This window comes from Petromyzon marinus, chromosome 46 (genome assembly GCF_048934315.1).
Source record: "Petromyzon marinus isolate PM22_M1 ecotype Great Lakes invasive population chromosome 46, UKy_Petmar_22M1.pri1.0, whole genome shotgun sequence".
Taxonomy (NCBI): Eukaryota; Metazoa; Chordata; class Hyperoartia; order Petromyzontiformes; family Petromyzontidae; genus Petromyzon; species Petromyzon marinus.
In genome coordinates this window covers 15,236,492-15,254,773 of record NC_133712.1, presented here as the reverse complement: position 1 = coordinate 15,254,773, position 18,282 = coordinate 15,236,492, and the positions used below count along the sequence as shown (strand labels likewise).

Here is an 18,282-nt window from a genome sequence, read left to right as displayed (position 1 = left end):
GCAACGATCGTTAAGCTCGGTAGTCGGGGCCCTCCTAGCCGTCCGGTGGGGAAGGGCGAGCGGGTGGGGCGAGGTGCGAGTGAGCGTGCACACCGCCGGGCCCAGAGACGGGACCGCAGGTCATGAGGGAGTAAGCCGAGGGGGTACACCTTGCCGGGAGATCGCGAAGCTGGTGGTCGCTAAAACAAATGAAGACCCTTGGTAAAACGGTGACTGGCGACAAAATGGCAACGTTTTTATTTCGGCGTTACTGCGGAGGAGACGCAGGGAGCATCCTGGAGGCGCGTAGAGGTGGCCCAAGATGATGAAATAAAAGGGCCCAGGCCATCTATAGTAAGAGCAGCAACTCGGCTGATTTGTTCAAACTGCATACGGGAAAGTGGTCTAGGTTTCATTTCAAGGATGCCGTATGCACAAACACGCGACAGCACATCAATGGCTTTTGAGAATACGATGCTAAACGGATGCCTGTTCAGGTGAAATCCTTTACTTTCCTCTACACTCGAGTACTCTTGATGGGCTTATTCTAAGAATAAGCTATAAAACGAGGGACTTCAGAATAAGTTTATAATTAAGGTTTTGGTGACAATTTATATTTCGGTAGAAAAACGTTGCTGTTAGTGTGTTATTTTTTTAACCATAGATTTTTTTGTTTTAAAGCAAAAAATATCAAGTGAGTTCTTGATCGAATGAGCACCGAGGAAAAAGCTCGGCTCTTTGTTTACAGCCCTGAGCCAGGTGGTGGTAATTCAACATTCTTACGGCAGAGGTGAGTCTATCCACAGGGCAGCCACTTCATGGCTTCCTCATCAAGTGGTGCTTATTTTATCAACCCCGGTCGGATGATGATGAGCCGAGTCGAACCACCAACCAAAATTCGAATTTGCAACCTTCAGAATAGCGAGCGGGACCTGCTGTTCCGCCCCGCCAGACTCCATGTGCTCTATTAAAAACAAAAATACCATAGAGGAACCTTGCTTTCACCTCCATCTAAATCACATCCAAATACATCAATAATATATTACCATGATCAATAGATTCGTGTCCAGTTCACGTAACACGTACATTTCTGTCCAATGCGTGCGGTAGCGTAATAACCATGAGACTGTTCACAAATGCCAGTGTGTGTGTGTGTGTGCCCCAGTTCAATCTGACGAGACATTTACTCACCTCTGAAGGGGTAAAACGAAGAAAGCAACGGTACGATACGGAGCCACCGGTGAGCAGTGCAGCCGAGTATTTATAATATGGCGCACGCGCCCCTTTCATTGACAGCACAAAGAATAGCAGAGCCACTTGGTCATTTGTAATCAAAAGATCATGGCTGCTGTCATCGCGTGCCACGTCCTTAACCAAGCCCAATTTAACGTCAACCGAGGGATACGAAAATCAAGCAGCACAAATTAATCTTGCGGCTCGACATCGTGGAGCAAAACATCATATTCCTAAGGCGTCAAAGGTACGACAGCGCAGCACGGCGAACTGCCTGCAACAGCAAAATAATCAATGGTCTATTGCAGCAGGCACGGCAAAAAAAATGTCACCGAAATATTCCCTCCGTAATCGCAAGAACGGGACAAAATCACCGTACGCTCCGCAGCGACCTAGAAAGTGCGAGTGCATGCAAGGCACATTAGGCGCAGACAAAGGCGGCGGCGTGGACAAAAGGGTGTTGCGGGAGGAGAGGAATAATAGAGTATACTGACGTGACGAGTCGGCGCTGAACATGGCTGCAGCAGCAGCAGCAGCGGCAGCAGAAGAAGAAGAAGAAGCAGCCAAAAGCAGAATAGCGCGCGCACACGCCCACGATTTAACCCCACCAAGAGCTCCTCTTCGGACGGACCAGCGGCGGCTTCACAGTAAAAACCCGCCCGCGCTCCAACCGGCTGGTGCCACGCGTCGGGTGCTGGCGACGACGGCGCCCGGGAGCCGGTCGTTGCCGCTCGCTGCAGACGGAGGCACCCACCCACCCCGCCCCGAACACCCCCCGCGCCGAGCGTAGCGGCAGTATCGGCGGCGGCGGCGGCGGCAGCTGCCGAGGGTTTGTGCGGTGCCACACAATGGAGGCCGTGCCTCAAAGAGGCCGTGACGTCAGAGCCTGTGCAGCCGAGATTGATTTCTCCTCCTTTATGACCACATGTGCGTCGTGCACCGTGTGTTTTGAAGGTTATACGCGCTGGGATAATTCCTACGGACTCGACGGCACACCGCGTGATTTTATAAATACCTGCGATTTTAATCACTGGCGAATCCAAATTTCCGTCATCATTATTTTTTGCTGGATTCACAAAGCGCGGGCCAATGGGGTGAAGGATTGAAAAAGGTAGCAAGGAATAATTGGGTGCACGGTCTCCTTCCTTTGACGTGTGGTTCTCCATGGTTACCAACAATCGCTCTGATGCCACCCTAAATTGCGAAATAAAAAAAAGATCAGATTGATGTACGTGCCTAGCGGCTGCGCCAGTGCATCATCGACATTTACGTATGCACTGGATATTTAAATGTACACAATTACAGAATAAATAAAAAAAATTACAGGTATAAATATGTATAAATCACTACAAATCTCTATATGTTTTTTTTAAAGCACATCACTGCACAGCTATTCCGTGTCAGTATATATATTTTAAAGGACGAGATAATTTCATCGACATTGCACCTAACCTAGTGTGGCCTCTTCAACATCAGCTGAGTCAACGGTGGCGACGCGGCCCCGGCGGTGGCGATGCGTTCGCCGCTCGTCACAGAGGTTCGAATCCAGCGGCTGCCCCCTGGTTAACACTGCGGTGCAATAACGGTGATAACACCACGACGCGCCGTCTCCTTCACAGCACAGACGATAAACATCGTCTGACGTCATTGGCAAGGGTGCGGGGGTGCCGCTGTGTGCCGGCGGCAGGGTCCAAATTTTGCCAAAATTCGCAAAATTACCCACAAATTACTCCATTGGGATTACACACAGTGGCAATCAATCGCCCCTTCGCAAATGACAAATTAACCCATCGTGGTCGCTACGAGTCCTCGCGCCCGATTAAACAAAGCAAAACAACTTTGCGTGAAGTCAACGTTGGCTGTCCTATCAAGGGTCTGGGCCGTGACAGGAATGTGGAATTTCCGTCGCGAGCTCAAGGCCACCTTTGGAATTACTGCCACCCCCACCGCCCCCGTCGCATAGCACGGACAGCATTGTAGGAGGGATCTTAACGAGACCAGATTGCATTTACATTAAATTCGTGTAAATTGGGAGTCGTCGTCGATTATTCCGTCAATTGTGGGCACGGTCATCGGTGAAGCTCTCCAATCATCTAAAGTATTATCCTTCCACCACACTGTCCCAGAACCTATAGAGAATGCAGCAGGAACCATTTGCCGGCGTGTTCTCTGCTGCTGTAGAGCAGTGCTCCGGCAAATACGTCTCCCAGTGAGACAAACCGAGCCACCGCAACTTTTGCGTTAGGAGTGCATTTCGCTGAAACGTGATCTTCTCCGCTTGTGGTTAAACTAGGGTAGTTGGGTTGATGGTCTCAGCTCAGTCAGCAATGACTGCACACAAAAAAAACCCATCACATTACATTTACATCCTTGGGACCTTTTTTGGCCAGTATCCATTCTTATTTTTCATCACATTAGATGTGTTTCTGCATGCCATTTGGCTAAATAGCAGCGCTAAAAATGAACTGCCGCTTTGACTGCCAAGAGACGAACGCCACTCTCACATGCAGAGTGGGCGGGAACGTGGTTCCCCTCTCTCCTGTGTGGACCAGAGATCACTTGAAGAGAGATCTCAGAGGTGGCTCTACGATATCTACTTTGTTGGATCGTTCTCCAACACGAAAGCGTTGCGCTGCACTGCGAGAGGTCCGAACGAAACACTTTAATCTCACGACGTGACGCCGAATTCAAGGTTGTGTTCAATTGCGGGAAAATGGCCTCAAAGAAATGAGAAAAGGAGCAGGAAGTCCACCAACAGATGGAGGCAATGAAATCCGCTCATGCGCAGGCGCTCGATAGATATTTTTGCATCGCAAAATCACGAGGTGGCGACGAACGCTTAGCGAGGCCTTCATCCAGTAATGGATTAATCGTGGCGGCTGTTGCTTCTTCTGCTGCTGACGATGATGATGATGCTTTATACATTACTTAATTATTTACACTTTGTTGCCCATCCCCCATAACAGGAAAGGCTCGCTCCCTAATGAGTCCAGCTTCAGGGTTTTTTTTTGACTGCACCACTAAATCAGTGGGATGATAAAGGAGGTGACGACAACGATGATGATCAGACGACCACCAGCGATGAGTTACCGCGACAGTTTAACAGAGACGCATGCAGCTCTGAGAATCAGAATCATGATTCAAGACTGGAGGAATCCGATGGGCTATGAAGCTCTTTTTCACAGATATCCAGTAGGGGCACGGGGTAAGAACACCACAACAACAAAAAGCACAACAACACGTCATAGTAGTGAAAAATTACAAGAAAGGTAAACAAATCACCCAAACACATACAAATAAAACCAAACCATCCCCATCCTACCGGGGCTCATTGCACTCTCGCCACTGCGCAGTATCCCAAGCTTTGCCCTTGCCAATTAAGTCAAGGGTCGTCAGAGCTACATTTAAGAGCGTCTTGAAAACTCCCCCTCTTTAAACTGGCCTTTAAACCCCCACGCGCTGGGCCCCGTTTACCCACGGGACTCTGTTAATTTAATGCTTTCCATGCATGGGCGCATTTGGGATCTACAGATGAAACGCGCCCTACAAACGTACATTATTGTTATTATTATTAAAAGTTTAACGAGGAATACGTCACATTTACTACAGCACGCGTGAGTGTATTTGCCACGTTTTTGTCCGTGATCGTGTTTTTCACTGCAACTTGAAAACAAAAATGATCCACCAACCTTTTGCTGGAATTGCCGATGGCAGAAATAAACGGACAACTCTCCTTTGCCAATATTGCCGTCAGCCGCACCAACTGCAAACACCGGAGTCCAAGCGATTTTCCTGCTCAAATGAGCATTAAGCAATCGGTGCTTACCTTACGGTTACAACACTTGAGCCAGTTGGTGGAATTACACAGTCCTATGGTGGACGGTGAGGTTTACATCTTATCTCCAGGACAACTCCTGTTGACTTCCCCCACAAAGTGGTATGTATAGTAGAACCCCGCTCAACGACCACCCCTGTTAACAACTAATCGCTTAACGACGGGCTTCCATAGAGGCCAATGTGTAGAGTAGTGTAGTGTATAGTAGTGTAGAATAGAACCCCTCTGAACGACCACCCCTGTTAATGACTAATTGCTTAACGACGGGCTTCCATAGAGCCCAATGTGTAGTATATAGTAGTGAAGTGTATAGAAGTTGTAGTGTATAGTGTAATGTATAGTTGTGTGTAGTGTAGTGTATAGTAATGTATAGTTGTGTGTAGTGTAGTGTATAGTAGTGTATAGTGTAGTGTATAGTGTAGTGTATAGTGTAGTGTATAGTAGAGTGTAATGTATAGTAGTGTATAGTGTAGCGTATTGTGTAGTGTATAGTAGAGTGTAATGTATAGTGTAGTGTATAGTGTAGTGTATAGTATAGTGTAGTGTATAGTGTAGTGTATAGTAGAGTGTAATGTATAGTAGCGTATAGTGTAGTGTATAGTAGTGTATAGTGTAGTGTATAGTAGTGTATAGTGCAGGGGTGGGCACATTTTTTGACTCGCAGGCCACAATGGGTTCTAAAATTGACAGAGGGGCCGGGCCAGGAACAGATGGATGGAGTGTTTGTGTGAACTAATATAAATGACGTGTAAAAATCATTACATGAAAGGATTTGGCCTTTAACAGGTAGCAAAGCATTTATTTGCAAGGCAATTTAACAAATTGCACGAACATGAACAATACAAAAACATGTCGTAATGTGACTGATCAAACATCACGAAAACATCAGAGGCCTGCGCCCAAACCAATGACCTCACTTGAACTTCTTTATTGTCTACATTAACAGGTTAGAGCAGCCAGGCAGGCTGTGTGTCGGAGATTTGGCTCCAACCTCGCTGCAACAAGACATCATCACTTTCAGTTTCAGTGGGAAGTGTTGTTGATCTCCAATTTTTGCCAGTGCATCCAAGTCTGGAGTTATTTTGGTTATGGCAATTCTCAGGATAGATCTTTGATCTGTGACGGGCTTTGTTGGCGTTCATGACGCTGAATGTCTGCTCACACACATAAGTCGAGCCAAACAAAGTCAGCATCTTCTGTGCAGTCCTCCGGAGGTTTGGAAACGTGGCTCTGTTAAGTGAAGCATAAAAGTCATTCAGTTTAACAGAGTTGAGCTTCTCCTTTAGGACGGAGTCAGACTAAAGATCTATCAGTTCCAACTGCAGCTCTTGTGGTGCTGTTTCAGAGTCTTGTGACAGGTGACAGGACACCAGCTGAAGTGACCGTTCAATGTTTTCGAAATCAGAGAACCTACCGAAGAATTCTCCGTGCAGGTCCTCAAGTGATTTGCTGTATTTTTTTTTGCGTTTCGCGGTGTCTCATGGCAAGCGTGGGGGAAAATGAGCGAAAGATTTGTTCGCAATTTGTCTGGAGAACAAAGTGAGCTGGGATTTGAAGGCTTTCACATGTTTGTACATGTCGTGAACAAACTGATCTTTCCCCTGCAGTTTCACATTCAGCTCATTCATGTGTGAAAATAAGTCCACAGCAAAAGCAAAGTCACGAAGCCAGTTCTTGTCGCTTAGCTCAGGGAATTCGTCAGAATTCCCCATCAACTCCAAAAATGCGATGATGTCCTCTTTCAGCTCCCACACTCGTTGTAACACTTTCCCAAACTTAACCAGCGGACACGAGAGTAGTACAGCAAGTCCTGATGATCCGCATTAGTTTCCTCCAGGAACGTAATAAACTGACGGTGCTGAAGTCCCCTTGCTCGTATAAAGTTAACAAGTTTCATGGCTGGATTCACGACATGATTAAGCTGCAATACAGACTTACACAGGGATTCCTGATGGATGATGCAGTGAAGGAAAATAAGATCCTGGTCAGGGTTTTCCTCTTTCACTTTATTCTGGATTCTTTTCAGCAGCCCAACATTTTTTCCAGTTAAATTTGGCGATCCATCCGGTTGTGACATTGACAAGTTTACTCCAAGGTAGCTTCATTCTTTCGATGACAGCAGACACCCGGTTATACAAGTCCTCTCCCCGCGTTGTTCCATTCAGGGACTCCATGGTGAAGAACTCCTCTGTTATCGCAAAACTGTCGTCAATGCCTGGGATAAAAATGAGGAGCTGAGCAGTGTCTTTTACGTCCGTATTTTCATCCAGTGCTAGTGAATACAACTCAAAGGAATCAGACTTTTTGTTTAATTGGCTGGCTATATTTTCATCAATCAGTTCCACACAGCGAGTCACAGTCCTGCGTGATAAACTGACTTTTTCAAATTTGCTTTTGATCTGCGGACACAAGATGTCTGCTGTCTGTACCATGCATTCTTTTACAAACTCGCCTTTGGAGAAAGGCTTGCTAGCCTTTGCCATTTCGAATGCCACCAAAAAACTTGCCTTGGTAGTTGACTCTTGAATCGCAGTTTGTCAGTGAAAAAAATGTTGCCGAGTCTGTAAATTAGCCGCCAACCTCTGAGCCGTAGCCGCCCGTTCTTGCGTTGACTGCTTGCTAGCGTATTTAGCATGCTTCGTAGCAAAGTGACGGCTGATGTTGTACTCCTTGAAAACTGCGACAGTTTCTCGGCATATCAGTCATACAGCCTTCGATTGGACTTCAGTGAAAAAGTATTTTGTTGTCCACTCCGTGTTAAACACTCGGCACTCATTGTCCACTTTTCGTTTCCTTGATCCGCTCATTTTACAGAAGGGCTCACAGGGCAAAGCGAAAAAGTGAAGGGAGCACTGTATCTAACTCAGCAATGTAAACAAACCCTGAAAATGGCGCTGACGGCCCACAATGCATTGCGAGATCATGTGCCCTTTCGAGCCCTATACACCACACTCCCGGTCAAAGTGCGCCATCTAATGTGGAAATGGGGGCATTACAGGAGAAAGGTAAAATTTTATGCAATAATATTAATATTTGGAAAAGTTCGGCGGGCCGGATTAAAAAGCCCAACGGGCCGTATACGGCCCGGGGGCCGTACTTTGCCATGTCTGGTGTAGTGTACAGTAGTGTATAGTAGAGTGTAGTGCATAGTAGTGTGTAGTGTATAGTGTAGTGTATAGTGTAGTGTATAGTAAACGGGCCTCCATAGAGCCCAATGTGTTCGCTGACCGACCATTCCCCTGTTAACGACGAGTTGTATTGTCCAGTAATTATAAATTAATGCATTGATTAACCGTGTTTCTTGTAACAGTTTGTGTTTATAATGTTGTTAGTATCTTTACGTATTCATATCCATCATTTAAATATTATAAAGTTAGTTATTTGGGTGAAAAAGGGGTAATTTTCCATGCTATCAGAACGAATTAAGCTTTTAACGTGTATTTCCTATACTCGCTTAACGACCAACATCACTTAACGACAGTTTTCGTGGGAACCAATTACCATCGTTAAGAGGAAGGTTCTAGTTGACAACTCATGCAGTTTACCCGTATTCTTGTGCAGGGTAATTGAGTTTTCATGTCCATACGGCGTACAGCCGTTTCAATACGGGCAAAAAACAATAACGTGTCTGCTTGTATTTTCGATTTAAAGCTTTCGTGACTGCAGGTATTCATATTCTTGGTTATTTCGGTAAGTCACGTAGAAGGGAAATAATAAAATAAAAATAAAACAAGAACATTTTCTTGCTGTGGGTTTTTAGACCTGATGATGATTTTATTGTTTTATTTTTATTCTATTATTTCCCTTCTACGTGACTTTACCGAAAGAACCAAGAATATGTGTCTGCTTGTGTTTCTCCCTTGTGATGGGACTTTGTAGGATGAATGTTGAGATTAATAAGGGGCACGGGGTGACCAATAAGCTCTGAATTGGTCTGGAAGAAGGTAGGACACTGATAAGGGGTTGACAGGTATGTACTGTCGTTCATCGGCTCAGGAGCATGTGAACTCGTAACCTTTCCAATGTGGAGCCGCTCGCTCCACCGTTGAACCGCCAAGCCGGCTAGGTGGCGAGAGGCACCACCGGCACGTTTTGCTTAAATATGTTCTAAGTATATACAGAAGGCATTTCAATGCCACGCGCGTGAAAGTTTTATAATTGATTTATTTACGTGTAACGATAAACATTACTGACTTCTGGGTATACAGTAAACTCGGGGGATGTGAATAACACCGGAGTTCTAATGGAAAATGCTTGTGTGTGTCCGTACTCAATGCTACATTCATTCGTTCAAGCAAGCCTGACTGATGGGGAGCGGGAGTGAAGCGGTTAGCTGGCTGCGCTACGAACCCGGCGACCCGAGTGTGTGTCTTGTGTGTGTCCGTATGTGTCCGTGTGCATTCGTATGTGTCCGTGTGCATTCATATGTGTCCGTGTGCATTCATATGTGTCCGTGTGCATTCATATGTGTCCGTGTGCATTCGTGTGCGTCCGCGTCTCCGCGCCCGTGTGCGAGTGTTACTTGTGTGTTTGCGTCCGCGTCTCTCTGTGTGCGGTCCCCCTGGTTCGTTTATCCAACTGAGAATTCGCAAACCGAGGCAGCGGAGAGGGCTGGGGGTGCCGCACTGTGCCGTGGCCAATGGACAAGGGGGAAGGAGCCTGGATTGCCCACTTAATGCGTCATTTGTGCGTGTTGTGGTTTTTCCCTCCGGGAGACATGGATTTGCATACCCGTCAACCCCTTATCAGCGCCTACCTTATTACAGACCAATTCAGACCTTATTGGTCACCCCGTGCCCCTTGTAAATCTCAATGTTCATCCAACAAAGACCCATCACAAGGGAGAAACACCAACAAATAGACATTGTTTTTTGCCCGTATTGAAACGGTTGTATACCATATGGACCTCAAAACTCAATTTCCCTGTACAAGAATATGGGGTAAACCCTACGGGTTGACAGGCGTGAATTTGCACCTCAGTAGATTCGTGTGCTGCGTTAGATTGGCCTTCAGCAACTGTATCATGCAAATCCTATTTGCACCACACCTTCTGATGTTTTCCTCATCTGTTCCCATTGAAGATAAACGTAATACTAAACATTTTTAGTTTCTCCTGATAAGGAAGACACTTTTACCATCAATGAGGATTAACTGTCCATTCTCCAATTCTTTACACCTCTAATAATCGATGAGATGAAGTGATATATATTATACTCCTACCTAAAATCGGATCGAGGAAGTACATCCAACAATGCAGTCCAACTGCTCTGCCAAACATCCTGTCCACAATACCACACACACACACAGAAGCTACCTGCCAAGGTGATCTGGTGAATGCAAGCACCTAAAACACGGTGTCCTGTGCAAGGCGTTGCGGGTCAACAGACTCCCTTTTGGTGCAGCAAACAGCTGTCGACAATACATGTTCTGCACAATACAGCGTGCCACCACGAAGGTGGAGTTTTCTATTACACATCTCATTGGCCGCACTTTTTTTTTACCAGGTAAGGCCCACTGGAGCTGTTTTTTCAGAAGCGACCTGGCCATTACAAATGATAGCTCGAGGAAGTGGCTCATCATCACGTGGACATTTATAGCAGCCAAATGCAGAGGAAAGAACCGGATGACCCGGAGAAAAGTCCATGTGACCACAGGGAGAGAAACACGCAAACTCCATATTTACAGCAGGCGTCAGGGATTGGAATCGAACCCACGACCTCCTGTATACCTGGCGAGGTAGTTAACATCTCGCCACCATCACATGGTCTTCTGGAAAGTGCATAATTTCTGCAGCACTGATTCAACGCGCATGCAAACCGTCGGCCGGTTTAGACATGCAATGTCTCATCAGCGGAGTCAACCTTGCTTAAACCAGAACGTCTGGTAGTTCACCAGCATCGGTTCAAGAAAGCCCGACTCTCCAGACGAGAAGCTGAATGTTGAAATCGATTCAGAGCTTGATTGTGCGTTGAACCAATGCTGATGAAATTATGCATTCCCAGAAGCCCATGTGGCCGATGGCAGGGACAGATATGTGAAGGTGCATTGTCTCTTTCTGGTTGGACCATTGCTCTTATTTAGTGGTTCTTAACCTTTACTGAAGCCTTGCACCCCCCTTCGGTTCTCAATCGTTAAAAAATATATGTTAACTAGCTGTACTACCCGGCTTCGCCAGGGACTTGGATTCACCACGCCCGCCGCCTTTGTCTCCCCAGTGGCGATGGTCACACAGCAGAGCAGTTACTCGTTTGATGCTGAGTCGACCTAGGGGAGGCCCAGGACCGGTAAAAATAATCGTCACCGGTGGTGGCCGTGAGCGGGAATCGAACTCGGGTCACCGGGTTCGTAGCGCAGCGTGCTAACCACTACACTACAATGCGTTACACTTCCACATGCGCAGGTCACATGACAGATTTGACGTCACAGCTCACTTGCCGTGCAAAAAAAATGCATTATTGAGCTCCTCCCCCCCAAATTTATATTTTTAGAATTTTTTCATGGTGTACAGTCTGGAAAGTACCCACATAGCAAATTTCAAGTTTGTTACATGTCGGGAAGTACGCTAAACATTTTGAACAAACACACATTCACAACATTGCCTTTTATATATATGGAGATAACTACGTAGGTTTGATGAAACAAAGTTGTCACTTACGTGCCCATGCTTAATTTGTGTTTTTCGCTGATTAATTAACCTTTTTAAAAAATCTAGCCATGTCTCGCACCCCCAGAGAAAGGGCATCTCGCACCTCCAGGCTAATAACTAATGCTCTTATTCGATGCATTGTTTCATATTGTTGTGCAGTTTTACGCTTTTTTTCCTCGCTTTGTGCACAAATAAAAACCACCCGCACAATGTTATCGTGTTTTTGTGCATCGTTTGTTGCTGTCACTTTCTGACCTGCCCCCCCCCAACCCCCCTTACCAGACGATCTGTGACCAAGATCTTCATAGCTCATCGGATTTCTCCAGCGATACATAATGAATTCCGAATCCCGTGTACTGAGCTCATTTGTGTGGCTATGCCCATTTTCATCGAAATTAACTCCTTCCCAGATTCCTTTTCAGAGGCGATAGACAAACGAATTACCACTTTCCAAAGGACACAATTTTTTTCAAATAACTACAAAATACTCTTTGGTTCTATTCGGTAAAGTCACGTAGGTAAAAAAATAAAACACCTACGTGACTTTACCGAATAGAACCAAAGAGCATGAATCCTTGCAGTCACGAAAGCTTCAAATCTAGAACTACAAAATACTTAAGACGAAATGCTATTAGAACAGCACACAGTCACGTACCACATAACGCTACGGTCTTACACGTCCGCGTTGGTTGTCTGTCCGAGCCGCCTATCCCGTTAGGCACCAATCACCTGTCGTGGAAGTTGTACATACCCCCCGCTGCCTTCCCCGTGGTTGGATCAATAAAAATTATTTACAACAAAATAAACAGCAGACAGCCGACCAGTGTCGCCTCCTTGGTATTTTTGCAGCATTGATTCCTGTAAATAGGTTCCAAAAACGTATATTATTCCAAAAAAAATAATGTTATGCTATTCTTTGGGTCTTTCGGTAAAGCCACGTAGATAGAACATTTATAAAATTAATAAAATAATAACAATATCACGACGTTTCGATCGCAACACAAGCAATCGTTATCAGGTGAAAAATATAGCGGGAGAGCTGCTGAGGCAGGAAAATACATGTGGCTTGTGTTGCAATCGAACTGCTATTATTTTGGTTAATTTTATTATTTTTTCTATCTACGTGGCTTTACCGAAAGACCCAAAGATATTAATTCCTGCAGTCACAAAAGCTTTAAGTCAAGATTGAATGTTATGCTATCCTGCGCGATTAGCATACGCGTGAGAGGACATGTCATAACGGGCCCGTGCTGCCACGCGTACCTTTCTTCGCACGGTCGAATGCCACCAAAAGTAAACCGGTATGCACCACGTCAAGGACACACGTTCGTAGAAAAAAATGGCAGGGCTGAACCGTTAAAGTGCTGAAAGTGAAAACTTGCATGCCAACCCCATATTGATCACACCCCAAAGACAAATCAATTAAAAAAATATTTTTATACAGAAACAAAACATTGGTTTTCCCCCATTCCATTGCGCCTGCAAATTGTCCAACCCCTCATTATACCACTCTTTTGACAACTGTGACGCTGCTTCCAGATCAGCAACCAATGAAACCCTAAACAAACTGAACCCGCTTCGACCATCTCCTCTACAATTTGCAGCGGATGTACCATACAGGACCTGCCATTGCGACCTCTACTTAAAATCTTGACCTCTACTTAAAATCCAATCTCACATCACTTGATGCAAGAAGAAATCTACATGGGCCACTGTTCATCTATAAAATCCTTATTGGCAAAGCTGCGCTCGAATTAGCTAAATCATTAACTCCATTGGCAAACCCAAGAAACCTCAGATGTCCATCGAATTGCCTTTTTACTATCCCAAGAACAAGAATAGGAATGGGTGACAAAGCCTTTGCCGTTGCAGCACCAGCATTTTGGAACAACCACGCGTCCTCCCTTAGCATTGTAAATCTTCCTTTAAAAAAATATCCTGAAAGAGAAGATTAACACTGCTTGATTACGACCGCATTTGCAAATGAGATTTGTAAAGTTTCATCCTTACCCGTGTATCGATAGTTACATTTTTACGTGCAATTTTACTGAGTGACTACTGCGTGTTGCGTTGGCGTGGTCTGGGACCGCTGTTGCTGTTGATTTGCTGCCTTGCCAAAGCTTGGGAATTGGTGTACTTATGCAATTTAAACATATGCTTTATCTATTTTTACATATTTATATTTTGTGATTTGCTTTCCTTTCCTGTATTTTGCACTCCGATCAAAAAAAAACTGGCATTGCTTGTTGTTCTAACTTTATGACCTGCCCCTACTGGACATCTGTGAACGAGAGCTTTAGAGCTCACGAGATCCCTCCGGAGAAGAACAAATAAATATTCCGATTCTGAAGCAGCACTCACACCGACAGTGAAGCCCTGGCAGGGGACGGAAGAGTGCTGTCAGCGCGGCCCCGTACTCATGACACGGGTTGGGCAGAGCAACGCAGAGACCACGCGGCAACACGCCACAGGCAAGGGTCAAACGCTCCCCATACCCCCCCCCCCCTGCACCGTGTGCCTCCCCCGTATTTGAGGGCATGGTGCAGAGACCACCAGGTTATCAGAACCCAATGCCTCTCTGGTGAAGAGTGCATGGCGCAAACCACCAGGTTATCACAGCCCAATAACTAACCAGTGAAGAGCGCGTGGCGCAGAGACCACCAGTTTATCATAGCCCAAAGCCTCCCTGGTGCAGAGCGCATTGCGCAAAGATCGCCAGGTTCTCACAGCCTAATGCCTCTGGTGCAGAGCGCATGGCACAGAGATTTCCAGGCTCTCACAGGCAAAACACACACACACAAAGCTACGTGTGTAGCGTGCCCCCCCCCAGCTGCTTCCTGGATTCTGCCCAAACAGGTCTGCAAGCACCTTCACCGTAGAGCTTCCTGCACAGCTGTGCATTCGTTTCCCAGGTATACAATGGGTGGCAGGGAGCCGCTGACCTACTATGACATGACCTTGTCAGCACAGGACCACCAGACGTTCTTTACTTGTGAGACTGACAACCTTCGGTCAGCTGATTGTAGTAAGAACTGTGGAGATACAATCCCTTTTGGTCTGCGATGTGGGGCTTTCTGAAGTGTTGTGGGCGCGCGGGCGTGACCGCTGGTTAGCCTTCTGCACCGTGAATGGATCGTGTAGGGAAACGTGAAACGGCTCCAGCCACGTTCTAATGGGCGTCACCACCTCTTAGCATCACAAGCACGGTGGCCTTTAAATCAGTGGAAGGGCATCTATGCACCTCCGATTAGCACGGTTGGCTACGTACGGTGGGAAAGAGGTTCAACGTGCATTCGCCAACAATGCGCTACAAGCTCCTGGAACGATATGGGGGATTCGACACCAATGCGCCGGCGCGCTAAACGTAATTCTGGAAGCGTGGAGACCTCGCGAGGTCAATCGTGAGATGCTCACGCAGAGGCGACGGCTTCCTTTCCGCAACACCATGGATGAGCGGACGCTTTCCCCGTTGGGAGTTCACCAACGGATGTTTACTCAACCCCAACCTCCGCGGACTGTCAGAGGAGTACTTACAAGGGAAATTATCACGGCAAAGGTTATCGAAGCCGAAACGGTGTGATTCTTGAATGAGATGGTCAGTCGAACAGACGTATGCTGTTTTTGTGGAAAGTCGATGCAGGTTTGCTTTGCAAATAAAATGGCCCTGCCATGGCAATGTGGAACTTTCACTTCTGTTTTAGAGCTGTCAACGGAGACGCATGCTCAATCAAACGAATACACTTTAAAGTTTTAATAGATGTACAGCGAGGGAAAAAAAGTATTTGATCCCCTGCTGATTTTGTACGTTTGCCCACTGACAAATAAATGATCAGTCTATAATATTAGTGGTAGGTTTATTTGAACAGTGAGAGACAGAATAACAACAAAAAATCCAGAAAAACGCATGTCAAAAATGTTATAAATTGATTTGCATTTTAATGAGGGAAATAAGTACTTGACCCCCTCTCAATCAGAAAGATTTCTGGCTCCCAGGTGTCTTTTATACAGGTAATGAGCTGAGATTAGGAGCACACTCTTAAAGAGAGTGCTCCTAATCTCAGCTTGTTATCTGTATAAAAGACACCTGTCCACAGAAGCAATCAATCAATCAGATTCCAAACTCTTCACCATGGCCAAGACTAAAGAGCTCTCCAAGGATGTCAGGGACAAGATTGTAGACCTACACAAGGCTGGAATGGGCTACAAGACCATTGCCAAGCAGCTTGGTGAGAAGGTGACAACAGTTGGTGCGATTATTCGCAAATGGAATAAACACAAAATAACTGTCAATCTCCCTCGGCCTGGGGCTCCATGCAAGATCTCACCTCGTGGAGTTGCAATGATCATGAGAACGGTGAGGAATCAACCCAGAACTACATGGGAGGATCTTGTCAATGATCTCAAGGCAGCTGGGACCATAGTCACCAAGAAAACAATTGGTAACACACTACGCCGTGAAGGACTGAAATCCTGCAGCGCCCGCAAGGTCCCCCTGCTCAAGAGAGCACATATACATGCCCGTATGAAGTTTGCCAATGAACATCTGAATGATTCAGAGGACAACTGGGTGAAAGTGTTGTGGTCAGATGAGACCAAAATAGAGCTCTTTGGCATCAACTCAACTCGCCGTGTTTGGAGGGGGAATGCTGCCTATGACCCCAAGAACACCATCCCCACCGTCAAAACATGGAGGTGGAAACATTATGCTTTGGGGGTGTTTTTCTGCTAAAGGGACAGGACAACTTCACCGCATCAAAGGGACGATGGACGGGGCCATGTACCGTCAAATCTTGGGTGAGAACCTCCTTCCCTCAGCCAGGGCATTGAAAATGGGTCGTGGATGGGTATTCCAGCATGACAATGACACAAAACACATGGCCAAGGCAACAAAGGAGTAGCTCAAGAAGAAGCAAATTAAGGTCCTGGAGTGGCCTAGCCAGTCTCCAGACCTTAATCCCATAGAAAATCTGTGGAGGGAGCTGAAGGTTCGAGTTGCCAAACGTCAGCCTCAAAACCTTAATGACTTGGAGAAGATCTGCAAAGAGGAGTGGGACAAAATCCCTCCTGAGATGTGTGCAAACCTGGTGGCCAACTACAAGAAACGTCTGACCTCTGTGATTACCAACAAGGGTTTTGCCACCAAGTACTAAGTAATGTTTTGCAGAGGGGTAAAATACTTATTTCCCTCATTAAAATGCAAATCAATTCATAACATTTTTGACATGCGTTTTTCTGGATTTTTGTTGTTGTTTTTACGTCTGTCACTGTTCAAATAAACCTACCATTAAAATTATAGACTGATCATTTCTTTGTCAGTGGGCAAACGTACAAAATCAGCAGGGGATCAAATACCTTTTTCCCTCACTGTATAGCAAAGATGTACTGTTCGTGAAGACATGTCGATGCCAAACACTTCATATGTAAATAGAATGAAACGCAAGTTGTACAAGAATCAACATTGGTGGTAACGGAAGGCATCCCGTTATAACGCGGAAGGCATCCCGTTATAACGCGACCTCTCTGCGCAGTCGGCGACGGAACTACTTTCTCGAGTTGCGGGGCTGAACGGAATGACACAGTAACGCGGAATGATACAGTAGCGCAGCGGCCTACCCTCATCTCAGTTCATTGCCCAGCCACGTTTTGACTTGCAGGCCGAGTTTACGGTGCAAGCTTGCGATTCAGTAACTCGCAGCAATTCCTCGCTGAACGAGGTTTTCGCTTAACACGGCACTTTTTAGAAACGCATCTACTGTCGCGTTAAACGAGGGAACTGCTGCATACATGTTCATGTGAGCAAGGGTCCACCAAACGTGGAAAGACAATCAGTGCAGCGTTCCTGGTGCAGTGAAGGGGCATTATGCATGCTTAATATTCGAACCCATGTGGAGTAGTAGCATTAAGGACGGTCTCACGTTCAATTGAGAAGTCAGCTGTGCTCAAGAAAAGAAACCCGGTAACATTTCGAGCTGAGCAAAACAATAAAACTAAATGTTATATTTGTAAACAATCATAACAATGAGACACCCTCTGCTGTAAAAGGTTATTTTCTAGGTATTCGCGATGCAAGGGTTACAAGCAGCAAGTGGTGTAAATGAACGATTTAGCAAGAGTGTTTTTTTGTTAACATTGCATTGCATTTCGTTATAGCGGGAAACGCACAGAACGCAGGCCCAGATCGAGGTGATTATAACTTAGCCCCATTTCTCTCGGACAATACCACGTGCACGGACGGTGCCAAATACAGCAACAGGCAAGAACAAGTTGAAAGTCGAAACACGTCGCACAGTCGAAAGTAGAACAGCTTCTTTGAGTAGTGAGCGTTATAAAAACCCTCCCGTGGAAATTGACAATAGCAACTCAACTCCAGATGACGGTGGTGGTGGGTGGTGATTTTGTAGATATTATTTTTTTTAAACAATCGGCATTACGCGCAGTGTTTAAAGCAGTGGTTCTTCGTAACCTGGGGTGCACGCACCCACTGGTTGGATGCGATCTGCCCGTTTCTGGGGGGTGGGGTGCGAGACGTGGGCAGATTTATTTTTCTGAAGGTAAATAATCGAAAACGGAAATTAAGCACCGGGCACGG

General features: G+C 46.0%; 1 protein-coding gene across 12 annotated transcripts in view; it reads right to left on the bottom strand.

Moving 5' to 3' along the window:
- ST7 (suppression of tumorigenicity 7) overlaps positions 1-18,282 on the bottom strand; it is a 117,225-nt gene that overhangs the window by 95,038 nt on the left and 3,905 nt on the right. The window contains exon 1 of one of the 12 annotated variants that reach the window (XM_076074253.1): positions 1,707-1,967. The exons of 9 other annotated variants lie outside the window; for them this stretch is intronic. In XM_076074253.1, coding sequence (XP_075930368.1) covers positions 1,707-1,728 — 22 coding nt within the window. In that variant the 5' untranslated portion in view covers positions 1,729-1,967. Of the gene's footprint in view, positions 1-1,170; positions 1,625-1,706; positions 1,968-18,282 lie in introns of those variants that run through there. 2 more of the 12 variants (XM_076074250.1, XM_076074251.1) reach the window with 2 other exon arrangements.